This window comes from Periplaneta americana, chromosome 7 (genome assembly GCF_040183065.1).
Source record: "Periplaneta americana isolate PAMFEO1 chromosome 7, P.americana_PAMFEO1_priV1, whole genome shotgun sequence".
Classification (NCBI taxonomy): domain Eukaryota; kingdom Metazoa; phylum Arthropoda; class Insecta; order Blattodea; family Blattidae; genus Periplaneta; species Periplaneta americana.
Window position 1 is genome coordinate 111779945 of NC_091123.1, and position 14482 is coordinate 111794426.

Consider the following 14482-nt stretch of genomic DNA (forward strand, 5'->3'; position numbering starts at 1 on the left):
AAGAATTATTTCAAGCCCATTATGTGCAAGTTTGTACCCATAGGCCCATTGTTCCCGAACTCAAAATACTTACCCAGGACCCTTCCACAACTTCTTTAATTTCTATGGTTGAATTCTGAAACCCCCTGTACAAATGTAATACTGTAACAAACAATTAAATTCTCTAGATCTTTTTATGATACAGCATGACAATATATGTGAAAAATGTTATTAAAACACTAAACTAATTCTCTAACCAGTTCCGTCTCCATAATTCACACAAATCTGTAACTTATGGCAATATACATGGCAATAGCAAGTAAAAACACGAAGATAATTCTCGAACCAGCCAACATCTTCTCTTTATTTCGAACAAATAGAACTCTTTCATTATCATATACATAAGATGCATATATTATATTCATCATGTCTGTAATTTGTGAGATATTTTATACACATACAGAACTGCATTAACATCTTTCTCCAGCTGGTATTGTTACACTGGATTTAGTTTCCCCTGTGGTCAACAACAGGTTCAATGGTCTCCCCTCCTCGGATTTGACCCCAGCCAATCAATCTGTTAAAAATACAAATACTATAAATATTGTCTCTTAAATGCCAAATTGAGATGAATATATCTAAATGAGGAGGTGACATTAAAAAAATGTTAAGTCACGTTATTAAGAATTTTCAGTGTAAGCAAGAAACTGTTAACTTATAAAATGTCATAAAATAATGAAGTGTTCAATTTATTTAACTTTCTTTCTATAAAAGAGACACATACAACATTTCATAGTAATAAGACTCCTAATAGATTAAAACAAATTACATTGGAAATGATTCACAGTCTATACTCTGAACCACAATGGCTACATATTTATACAGATGGATCCAGACGAAGTAGAGGATGGAGATGGAGCTGGAATTTACTCAAAGTTATTTAACTTCTGTGTCGCAGTTGGAAAAACTCCACCCACTTTGATGGTGAAATTCAGGCAATAGAGATGACACTAACACATCTTCTCTATGGAATAAATTGATTTCAGTGCACAGTTATTTCAAGTGGTTCAACTTTGGCTATATAAGCAATAGCAACTAATAATTCTCCAATCTCCAGTAAAGTGTTAGAAATTAAAAAGATTACAAAATATGTAGTTTTAATATAAATTAGGTTTAAATGTGGGACTAAATCTTTTTTGAATGAACATACTGGACTAAATCTTATAAAATTAACTCATTTTGTAGTAACTCTTACTGGAATGTTGAAGTTAGATTTTTGAACACATTTCGTTATTACATAAATAGAAATGTATCACTTCAAATAGTAGGAAAAATGTATGTTAAAGAAAATTAAAAATATATAAGCACTTGGTGAATCAGTCTGTTGGAAACACAATTTTTATTAAGATTATCTATTTCAAATATGCATTCCACAGTCGTCATCTAAACAGTTGCAGGGCTCAACTTCTGCTTTCTTCACCTTCAGTAGTACTGCTCGTTTTCAAGATTTTGTCATACCATTTAAGTCTGCTATCAGCTCCCCATTCTTTTCTATAAATAACTATCCAGAAGTTAGTCGACATCTGTATGCTTCGATGCTGTTATGTTATGTTTCAGAGGTAGTTTTGGTAACTCCAACTTTTTGCACCACTCTAAATTCCATATCTCTGCTTCAGAATCAAAATACTGTAGAAGTTTTGCAAGCCTCCTTCTTTTAAAGATTTTCTTTGTTCTTCACCATTACATTTTCATGTTTCTGTTGATCCTCTTTTAAGCCAGAAATACCTTTGTGATATCTACAGCAACCCCCTTTTAAGGATAATACAGTAGTTTTGTGATTGGCTGTTTGAGATAATTTTTTTATTAACCATGCACAATGAATTAAACTTATTTGAACAGCAGCTTTAGTTTTGCATTGAAATTTACATAGGATTAAATATATCTTGACAGTTTAACACATTTCAGTGATCTAGAAATTGCCAGCTTAAACATAAAAATTCCTTCAATTCAATTCATTTTGAATGTCACCTCTTCAAATACACATATTATGTCAAAATACAAGTGAATCATTTGCAGATACTGGAAATGAATTTTTTATGCTTGTAAAGGAATGTAAAACATCTAACCAAGTACGAAATTTTGACATTGAAATGAAATTGAATATTTAAAAGTTGCAAGCGAAAGTGTTTTGATACAACAGAAAAAAAAAGCAGACATTTTAAAAACACATAAAAAAACAGCTGCTGCTCAAGTGCTACAATATACAAATCATTACATAAAAGAAAAGAATAACAGTACGAGTATCTACATACAAGAAATGAAGATATAGAAGGAGGTAACAGTGTAACCATTAATATCTAATACCATTTTCCTCCATTATGATAATATTTTACTTCTTGTATAGCACCTCAGATGAGTTACAGTCAGCATTCAATAGAAAGTCACATGATCAAATTGTGAAGCAATTCTAAGATGATATCTCAATCTACGTACCTCCAGTGCTTCTCCACACGTCGGCTAAGTGCAATTTTTTCTCCTATTTCCGTGCAGACTGGATTTGTAAGGCTGATCTTGGCCAAATCAGCTTTAGTAGCTAGCACTCTACCTCCAGTTGACAGGGAACCTATATTCACTAACAGAACTTCATTCTTCGATAGTTTCTGAACCTAAGGTAAAAATATAAAATGTTATTAAATTATGCAGTATCAAAATATATAAAAAGAAGTGAAGACAGAAAAATATACAATGTATTTAGTTTTTTTAATGATAGTTATGACTGAAATTTCAGAAATTTAGACAAAAAAATGTATTTTTAGTCTTTCCCCTTCCTAACAAAAGGTCCAATTTTGCTCTACAAAAAATATTACTTTACCTGTTCTGCCACTTTTTTATGTCCCCCAGGTATGCACATTGTAATTAAATACCCAGCTTCCCTCACTGCTTCTATCCTTTATTTTTAGCATTTTACTGTGTATAAAATGCTCCTTGCGACATAGTTCTTATCTGAGTCAATTGAAAATTTCTGGGAATGTTGTAATAAGTACAAGGATAAAAATTTACTCCAGGTTTTTATGTTCACTTTTAGTATAAATTTTACAGGTTAAATTCCAATGATAATGAAATTTCTTTACAAAAAAAGATTAAGATTGAGGCCTGTAAAATATACACATAATATTAAAATCTGGAGTAATTTTTGTTTATACACATGTAAACTGTATTTGTGCAAAATTCCAGTTCAATTAGATTACAACAGCTGTTATGCAAGGGACTTTTTACATAGAGTAGTAATTAAAAGATAATGAATCCTAATACTGTAACTTGAGAACCAATAAATATAGGGACATTGTCCAAACTTGGTAAAACAGGTACTGATAAGTGCATACACATGGGGTGAAAATTTCGTAATAACTTTAAAATTAATTAAAAAGATTCAGTCATGATTATCCTTGATATATAAAATTTTTTTTCATCTTCCCTTCAAGTATTAGGCCCTATGTCCTGTTATTATCTCACAGCAGAATTTTCAACCCAGCATTACATAAAACTTACATTCAAGAATCTAATTTGTAATCTTAGTTCCTTAGACATTGCAGTCCTTAATGATCTAATGTATTCTTTTCCTCCTCTCCTGTTTCGTTTATCAGAGACTTGTTCGGTCTCATGAAGTGTCATCCTGCAGAGACATTTGCAGTCTCATCGAAATTTTAGCCTGCAAACACTAAGGAAATTTGTTGGAGCGAGAGCAGTCAGGCTTCTCTCAGAACTACTTACTCGTACCTTCCTAAAGAAACCACGTCAAGAATTTTTATTAATTGCCCTTTGGCAGAACTGAATAAGCAAACTGCAAATCCAAAGGCATGCATGGTAGTCAGCAATCACTAAACCTCAGGAGACACCAACATTCAATTAAAATATACAATGGTACGTAAAGACAGACACACCAATGGTTTTTCACGTTTGAGACCTGACTTAAAATCCTGTAGAGTCTAAAAGAAATTTATTATTGACAAATACAATGTTGGGACACATTTCCTAGGAGTACTTCCATTTCACTTGCGCCATAATTTAGTAATTTCTCAATAATTCACAATCGCCTTTTCATTGATGCAGAGAGTAATGGAAAAAATACTGCATTGTATTTTAAGGAAGCAACCTGGACAAATACCCAATGTCCCATTCCTATCTTCCCATGGTGCAGCTGTTTGTAAGCATAATTTTACAAGCTGAACTAAAGGGAGGGACTACTCATCAATTAGCACTGGTCAGCTTGATGAGTTAATGACCGAATTTGGTATAATTTTTCTCTATTCAATACCTAATTCCCTCTTTACCCTTTCCTATCCAGTCCTCTGACTGAACTTTCTTCGACCCCGGCAGTATTACAGCATTCGAGGCCTAGGGGTTCATTCCACTTTCCTTCATACCCTTTCTACTTTTCTGTTCCTAGTGCTGACCTGCTATGGCACTAAAATCGTCCTCCAGTGGCTTATGAAGGGAAAACTGGCGACCAACAAGATCTCCCAACTAGATTTAGTAGATCCGTCGACCAACAGCAGGTGTGGTCCTCCAGACATTCTGGGGGTTGTGTGTGGATGAAGTAGCCACCAAAACGTTAAAATATGGTGTTCACTTAAATCAGCTACAGCTTGCCATTTAACCACTCTCAAAATCTGTGCTTCAGTGGCTGACCATGACAATATCTTTGAAAAATATTGGAGTGCAAGAGGTCAAATGACCTTATTGTCAAACACCTGGCATTAGAAAACAACACATAACAACTTTCCTACAAGACCAAACACATACCAGGTCGGACAATAAACTGAGACTGATTTTTTTCCCCATCTGATGAGGCAACCCAGCAGCCTCCTACCAGAGATATGTTTGAGCTTGGTCCTTCTTCTACCTGAATTCCAACTGGCACCACCTTCCAAGTGTCAGTGTGGAATAGCTACTTGACTAGTGGAGTTGTGTGTTTGCACCTCGTCAATACAATGGAATCGCATAATATCGCGCAGCAGTATGCCATCTTGTTTTGTGTAAAACCTGTGAAAATACGAGCACAAACTTTCCGATGGAATAAAACGTTTGCTGAGAGCAGAAGCAATGTTGGAGATGAACACCGAAGTGGGCGGCCAACAGCTGCACAGACAGATGACAACATTGCCAGGGTATATAAAGTTGTACAAACTGCCATTAATAGCCAAAATGATAGCACAAGAATTGAACATGAATTTGGGAAACTATTTGCCTAATTCTAACGGAAGACCTGGGCATGAGAAAAATTTGTGCAAAACTAGTTCCAAAAAATCTCACAGGGCAACAGCGAGATGAATGGAAAAATGTGACTGCTGATCTGTTTCAACACTACCGCAGCCTCCATATTCACCCAGCCTTGCTCCTTGCAACTTCTTTTTTGAAATCAGTTGTGAAAGGACGCCATTTTCAAACAACAGAAGACGTCAAGAAGACTGTGATCTAGGCATTAAACAGTATCTCAAAAGATGAATTTCACAATTGCAACCAGCAGTGACAGCAACATTGGAATAAGTGTGTGCAGTTTCTAGGGAACTACTTTGAAGGTAATCACTAAAGACAGGATTTTTATGCACTATCAAATCGTAAAATATGCATGCGTCCATGCACTATCAAATGGCCAAATATGCACAATGAAGAAAAAAAAAACCACTGAAAATATGCACTATCAAAATTGAAACTTACATTTCATTTTCGAATGGCACAATGTACTACTAACAGTCTTTCCAAATTTCTAAGATATTATTTTCCCTTGATCCACTGTGCCACAAGATCCCTTCTCGAACATTTAATCGGGGCATTACAACACTTCACAGATCACCACAGAACACAAATACAGTAGCTAATCCACAAAACAAATGTACATGTAGCCTACTACAGACCTTCTACCTTTCTGCATGTCCAAATTAAAGGCATGTTAGGGGAAGCATGTTAGTGTTATTGTCGCCAAACTACAAAATATGGGAGGGAACAGAAGAGGCATCCTTCTAATAATAATTTTAGCCTCAGGGTAAGACTTGTATAGAACAGGAGTGTGGAATTCCAGTGTGACAACACAATGAGAGGATTAGCTAGGAAGGTTCAAAGTCCTCAGATAGGAACCCTGCAGACCGTTAGCATTTCACTTATATTTTTCAGTACATAAGGTAATGGAGGGTAACTGTGCGCAGGCGGCCAAGTATATGCAGTCGCATTTTTCAGCTGTTGGCAACACTGGACAACAGCTGACAGTCTAGAATGGTAGTGTAAACAGTAAAAGTTGTTTTAACGCTGTGGGTGCTTTATTCGTACAATTACATTATTGAAACAGGTAAATTGTTATATTTCGCTAACTTGATTGTAATTTTGTGATGAAGTAAGGTAAGGTATTGGTCTCTCCGCAATAAATGTATCAGATTACTATTAATACCTTAGAGAATGCTGTTATTGCTGGTGAGGATGCCGTTATTTCTGCTTGGAACTAGCAGCACTTGTTCCAGCTACACCGAATTAAACGAGACATTACAATAGCCGGGCAAGTGTGTGCGCCAGATTCAACAAGGTGCAGGTTGACCGCTACTTTGAGAATCTCAAGGAATGTTTGGGAAAGTACAAATTCCCTCCCCACAGATTGTTCAACATGGACGAGACCGGAGTGTCGACTGTTCCTGATAAGACGGCTAAAGTCGTTGCTACAAAGGAAAATAAGTCCATAAAGAAAATATAATCGGCTGAAAGAGATCAAGTAGTGACTGCTGTTTTTTTTTTGTGTAAACCAAACAGGGAACTTTATACATCTGCTCTGATTTTTCCCGGAGTTCTGTAACAACTCCCCTGCAGGTTCTCTTGGACTTGTTAGTGAATCTTGATATATGAATTCCGAACTGTTCCTTGTTTGGTTGGAACATTTTGCCAAGCATGTTAAATCTTCAGTGGATGATCCAGACCTCTTGGTTCTTGATAACCATGTCTCACATTGCTCGCTTTCAGCTGTGTAATTCTGCAGACAACACAGCATTGTCCAATTGACGTTGCCACCCCATGTTAGTCATATACTTCAATAATTAGATAAAGTAATATTCACCCCATTCAAGAAATTCTATACCCAAGAAGTAGAAAAGTGACTTTGTAGTAATCCTGGCAGAGCTGTAACCCAGATGAAGTGTCTGCTCTATTTCGCGCAGCCTTTGAAGGGGTAGCAACTGCTCGAAATGCTGTACCTGCTTTCCATGACACATGCATGTATCCTTGCAATCCACACGTGTTTAATGATGATTTTTTACCATCTGAGGTAACCAAAATCGACTTGCCGATTGCTGAAGATCTCAGTCAGTCAGCAAATAGTAACAGAGATGAAGATATAAATAAAGAACAGGAAGAAGGAGAAAAATTAAATATGAACAACCAAGAAACAAATGATGGGTCGACTAATTAAACAATTCAACCAACCAGTTCCATTAGTTTACCTCAAGTATCAATCACCAACATTCATGCCTTACCTAAATATGAAAATCAAAACAAAAGGAAAAAAAGAACAGCAATTAGAGATTTTAACATCGTCTCCGTATAAAAACAATCTTGTGAAGAAGCAAAACTTGAAACAGGAGGAAGAAAAGAAGAAACAAGAAAGGCTGAAAGCAAGAACTGAAAAGTAGCTTCAAAATCGGATCCTCAAGTGTCCAAAATTACTAAAAGGTGTAAAAGAATATGAAGGAACCCAATCGAAAACTTCCACTGCACACAGCTGACATTCAGGTCTAGCACATCTAGTGATGAACTCCATCAGAAAAGCTATACATCTGCCCTGGGTGTGATGTATCTAATGAAGAAGATTGGGTACAGTGTAATGGGTGTGACGAGAGGTAACACGAGTTGTGCACGTCATATGAAGGACATGGAACATTTCTCTGTGATCTGTATTAATAAGTTATTGCAATATAGGCCTGCTGTAACTCAGTGAAACTAAAGAAAACATACATTAAAAAGTGCGCACAGTTAGCCGACATTCTGCGTACACTTACCCGCATATGTCGTCTAAGTGTTCGTATTCGCCAACTTGTCTAAACTTGTGTGTCACAATAAATGATGATCACTATAGGCAGTTTTAACAATGCATAAATATTCTTAAAGTTTCATTGTGTATGAACACCTACTACTTAATGTAACAAAATAATAACAGATGACCACATTATGAGCGAATTAAAACTAAGTGCGCACACTTACCCTCCATTATCTTATACTCACATATTGTAAGCTCAGAAATACCAAACTCTACGAGGCAACATTTATAAAATGCAATATCATGCGATTTAATATAAAATATGCAATGAAACTATAAAAATGGACGTAATATGCAACATAAACTTCAAAATATGCATTATTAAACTCAGAATCTAAAAAACATGCATTATGCATGAATTTACCACTAAAAAGACCAAAACATGCAAATATACACGGAAAAAGTATACATATTTCGAATCACTAAGCTATGAAACGGATATTTATAAAGTTTGAGAACTGTAGCAAGCTTATATAAAAACATGGATTTGCATGGAAATCCTGTCTCTAGTAATCACATTGTAGTTGGTTAAAAATGTAAGTAAAAGTGTTTTTTAAACCAGCCTCATTACTTTATTGTCCGACCTCGTATATTCTACAGAGAAAGTTTCACAGAGCACACATCATAGGATTCAATGTAATTAGTAATGATTACTATGCAATCAGATGACTCATTTTTCTATCTTGTATGGCTTTATATAGGATGGAGTGAATATGCAAGATGTAACAGATGTTCAAAATATTTATTGTACCTTAGCTCCTTTCTTATCACCCTCAGTTCGAACTCCCAGTAGACGCTTCAAGAGATAATAAGATATCTCAAGCTCAATGAAGATCTTGGGCAAAGCTCCAACAGCGCCAAGGACTTGACCAACTAAACGGTCAGCTCGGCATAAAGTTGGTTCAATCTTGGTACCAACTCCTATAAATGTACAAATTTAAATTTATTTAATCACTAAGAAAGAAGTAAAAACATTATGAATACAGTAAATGTTAAAATTAAAATTACTCACATCAAAAATACTATACTTCATAGTTTTTATGACACAATCTTTAAAATTCTTTTATATAACTTAACAAGAATGAACAGATGATCCATAATTTACGAGGTAACGCATTCAATGCAAATTACTTTGTAGACTATTGCATTTCATTAAATCAATAAATATGCATATATAAAATGCTTGGATATTTTTCATCACTTACACATTTGATCAACTAAGATCTTTTTGAATTTCTACTCGTACTAGATTGGCAAAATTGAATTCCACTGAATCAGAAGCAGCTGTTACGCACCTGTTATTCTCAAACATGATGGTAGAAGACAATGTTGACTATTAGGAATGTTAATATAATTCTAAATTTTACATAGTAGATAGAGGACACCAGTGGGTGTTAGCTAGAAGAACCACGTGAAAATAAAAATAGAAGGGTAATATAAAGAATGCTGAAAAATTGCTTATAACAATAAGGGGTCTATGTTACTTTAAGACACAAACTTTTTGTGATATGGGACCCCACAGCTTTACTTTTCTTCCTGAAGGAAGTTGTATTTTGAACATAACAGAAAAATCCACTGCTAATGGCAGGCTTTGAACTCTTGAAAACATGATAACACCAAACTATTGAGAACAACTCATTCCAAAATATGTGACAAATTAAGATGAAGTGGGGTAAGAAGTGTAATCAAAACACTGTATAATTCAAGTTTCAACATAAGTATAGCTAGATGTTTTGAAACATTCTTTAAATCACTAAAAATGATCAGACTTGTATGTTCCATGTATGTAAGTAGGAGATATGACTTATTATTTAAAACACTATGCCTGGGTCACACTTCCCGAGAATTTGTGGCAAGTACAACAAATGGCACAAATAGACACATTTGTGTCAATCTACTTCTAGGACAATGCATAGTGGCCAGTCCCAACTTATTTTTCTTTTATTCAGAATTAAACCATCTCCAGCCATTATGAGAATGCAAACTTTTTCCCCCAGAAAGAAACAATAATGTTTGGAAAATGAAAATTTAATTTGTTGTTCCTTTTTACAAAAAGACAATAATAATAATAATAATAATAATAATAATAATAATAATAATAATAATAATAATAATAATAATAATAATAATAATAATAATAATAATAATAATATACTTATTTATTTATTTACTAATATTTTATTGTGTGTACAACAGCCAGCGGCTAATAATAGTTGAGCATAAAATGACAATAATTACAATAAACGTACATGAATATAAGTTCATGGATAGAAGTGAAATAAAGAATAACTCAATTAAAACAATAATAAAAAAACATGGGTTAAAATTGAATTAGAATCCAATATTAAAACAACAACAACAATATAAATATCCAAACTATACATTAAAAGGATCCAATTTCATACCATGCAAATTGGCAAGTTTTATGCATCTAGCAACCGGTGAAAGAGAATTAGACTTACTGGTATAATTTTTTTTTATTTTTTTTTTTTAATCTTAGTCCTTTAGAAGGTAGATTCACTAAGAATGTCACTCTTTATAGCCTTACAAAAGAATAAGTAATCAAGATCAAGACATCTGGCATAAAGACTAGAACAATTAAAATAATTAACAGGTTAGCTCATAATTGAAAACGAAGCAAGTTGGTAGAAATCTAAAAACACATAAGGAAATAAATTTTCTTTAAATATTCTCCAATTTAACCGAATCAGTAGAAGTAATAGAATTTCAGACAACAGATGCATATTCAAGTTTGGATTTGACTAATGTATTGTATAAAACTAGTAGAGTAGCAAGAGTAGAAAAAGCAGTCTTATGGAATGATTATATATATGTTGAACATGATTATGAAAATGTAATTTGGAATCAAGTAGAACTCCAAGGTCTCTAATACAGTCTTTCCTAATTATGTTGACATTATTAAGAGAATAATTACATTTTGAAGAAGTAATTTTTCTTGAGAAGGATTCATTAATTTTCATTCCATTATCAGCAGACCAAAGCGCAATAGTGTTTATATCATTTTTTCAAAATATGACACTCAGCCGGACTATTGATTTTGTTCAAGATTTTCAGGTCATCCCCAAATAAAAGGCAGTTTGAACTTATTCTTTTGCAAATATTATCTTTTATAAATAATAGAAATAGTAGAACCTTGGGGAACTCCACATAAACTAATGTATGGATCCGAGAAAGAATTTCTTAGTCGAACACAGGATTGTCTATCTGTTATAATGAGGATCATGTAAGAGCAGTTCTTAAAAGGCTAATTTGGCTATCTCTCAGTGTTGCCAACTAACACCAAATATCACCAAAGAGGGTAAAATCATGACATGTACAACGACGATGACGATGATGATGATGATGATGATGATGATGATGATAATAATAATAATAATAATAATAATAACAACAACAACAACGTCTTGCTTATTTACTTATTTACTACATCTCATCTTTATGTCGGGAGGTGTTTTCTAAATGGTTCAATAATTTGTAAAAGAGTACGCCTCCATTATGTGGGAAATTAGTAGATTAATATGATCTAATATTATCCCTAGATTACTGAACTTCTATTGGAAGGGCATTATTACTAAATATTAGTCTGAGAGACTTGGTACCTACTCACTTCGTGTGGACAGAAATATTTCACTAATTAAAATGATGTTTACTTAAATAAGAACACGTTATTTTAAGGCTTATAATTAATCATTTTAACACATTTGCTTATCTCACAAGCTCTCCTCCCGTTCACAGTACCCTTTTTTTGAATAGTGCTTCTTGAGCAATGACTACAAATAAATTAGGTAATTCTATGCAAAATTTTTGCACAAATACGTAAAAATAACATGATCCTGTTCAAAAGGGCGTGAAGTTTCAGATTTCTGGTTCATATTTAGACTTTTGATTTTATCACCATTTGCTTATAATGCAAAATGTATACACTTCATTATTCTGAACACTAGTCTGTTAGATGACATTGAATTGATATCTTATTAAAAATTCAGACCCTTTCAATAATCATCACAGTGACATCCTTTTAATGTAGATTGATGAAGGTACTAAAACTGACGTATGTCTCACACAACCAGAAATACCTTAAATTAGCAATGTTTCTAACCTGAGTAGTTTGTCAAGCGAATGATTAGTAATCTTGGGGTAAAATGTACGAATATTTTGTCTGACAACATGAAATTCGTTGCTTTGACTAAACAGTTTACGATTCACAAGACCTAATCTAAAAATGTATATTGTTTCATCACGTGAAATGATCAGTACAAACTCCGAAAACCAAATGCCATTTTGAAATGTATGCTGAAGAATACTTACTTACTCCTAATAATTTTGCTATCCTAGTTATAATTGCTGTCTCCGAGAGCATTTTCTATTGATCACCAAAGTGCATGTACCACACCATATTTGTGGAGTGTCGTTTCAAATCGTATTAAATACATCCTCGGTCGAAATTTAGTTTGAAGCGATTTTGCATAGCTGAGACAGTATTCTTTAAGACCGTGATCTCATATTGGAGCAATTCATATTCTTTCCCGCCTTTTTTCTATGATGAAAATGATGTGTTGGATCAAATCGTATTATGTACAACTCCCATTAGTTAAAATCTTAAATGAACACCGTTGGCGAGTGTGGTGCACCTTCCCGCCATTATTGTGTTTCCTGCTGTTTTAGAACATTTTGAGAGCTGTTATCACTCTTCATAATTAATATCTACCATGGACGGTTCAGTGCCTGTTGGTGAAAAATCTGTTGGGAGTAGAAAGAAGATAAAATGTAATAAGACAAAAAGGGAGCTAGACATTGAAAATTGAGTAAAGCCATTCTAAATATTGGTTAAATGCTAACTGAAAGCAATATGCAACTTAATTTTGATAAATTAATGCAGATATAGTAGGTCAATGGCACAGCATATTTTAGAAACAAATTGGAAACTAGGTGCGTTAATTGTAGCCATTTCCTTTAGATACAGAAACAAAGATCGAGATTTAATGGAATTCACATCTCCCTGTACTCACAAAGAGGGACGGTTTAACTGTGGCAGTATTCCAGTTCATTTCTTGGCAAAAGCTAAACGAATAATGTACACTATTCCCAGTAAAGTGGAACAGGACAGACGGATCTCTCACATGATTAAGGTCACGTCACTAAAATCTCGCAGGTCATCTAAGGATTATGGAGAGCGAAGACGTAATTCCATTATTGTAAGTTGCGAGGTAAGTTTATCTTCTTGTTTTCTTATTATAGTAATGTGTTCAGTTCACCTCTGCAGGATGAGAAAATAAGTCGGGTGTCAAGGTAGATCTGGGATATGGCTCGTTTTTATAGGACGAGACCAATACAGTTATTCAGTTTGTAGTTATTGCTTAAGTTTCACTCTCGTTTAATATTTTCCAACTACCATTCCATAGTCTTTCATTTACAATAAAATTGTTAGTATAACAATACCGTTTGCCTATATTTTCTTCATAAAATTTGGTCTCGATGGATGCGCTGACTAAACGCAATTATTAATACATTTTTTCAGTGTTCACGCCACATTTCTTAAATTTGTTACAACGCTTACTTAAACATTGTATTTTAATACAAATCTTTACAACATATTTTTCGTAATTTTGTTATAAAACTTACAAAAACATTATAATATTGTAATACAAGTGTTCACACATTTCTTAATTTTGTTATAAAAACATACTTAGATATTGTAGTAATTAATACAAGTGTTCACACCATATTTAATAATTTTGTTATAGAGCATAATAAAGTACTGATATACAAGGATTCAAGAATAAAGTATACAGGCTGGGCACAAAGTCCCATTACTCCCTATTATTGCGTGTCATGAGAATAATGGGGAACATACTGATTATTTAGACACTTAGGTATACACAGTTAGTGTACAGTGGTTATTTTGTTTGTAGGTTTGAATTATGACCGGAATTACATCAATAGTGTGCATATTTGAGGTATTTAAGATATTTAAGAGAGTAACGGGACTTTGTGCCCACTCTGTAGATGCCATAATTATTTAAATTTATATTTAATGTGAGTTAGAGATCGACCCCGGTGGCCGCACGATCTAAAGTATGCCTCTTTAGGCAGCACGGTCCGAAGGGTTGCAGGTACGAAACTCGCCGTTCTTTATCATTATTTTCCAGCAGAAAGCAATAAAAAACTATTGATGTATCATCCTATCTAGTATGCTGCTGTAAAAACCACAGAAAAACTGTCTAATGACAGGGCACAATTCAACATGGTTCATAGATGCAAATCGTATTATGTGACAAAATCGCTTCAAAATGTATTAAATACAATGTGTCGATGCAAAATGTATTAAGTGCAAACTTCAATTGACAATATGTTGCATTAGATTAAACAATCAGTGCCAGTGTTTATTACATTTGGTGTCATTTCACAATG

General features: G+C 33.9%; 1 protein-coding gene across 2 annotated transcripts in view; it reads right to left on the reverse strand.

Moving 5' to 3' along the window:
- Positions 1–313: 313 nt before the first annotated feature.
- Positions 314–14482, reverse strand: part of LOC138703365 (eukaryotic translation initiation factor 2 subunit 3, Y-linked) — a 110717-nt gene continuing 96548 nt past the window's right edge. For both annotated transcript variants that reach the window (XM_069831180.1, XM_069831179.1), the window contains 3 exons: positions 8802–8971; positions 2473–2645; positions 314–556 (listed from right to left, as the gene is read on the reverse strand). In XM_069831180.1, the coding sequence (XP_069687281.1) occupies positions 487–556; positions 2473–2645; positions 8802–8971 (413 nt within the window). In that variant the 3' untranslated portion in view covers positions 314–486. The remainder of the gene's footprint in view (positions 557–2472; positions 2646–8801; positions 8972–14482) is intronic.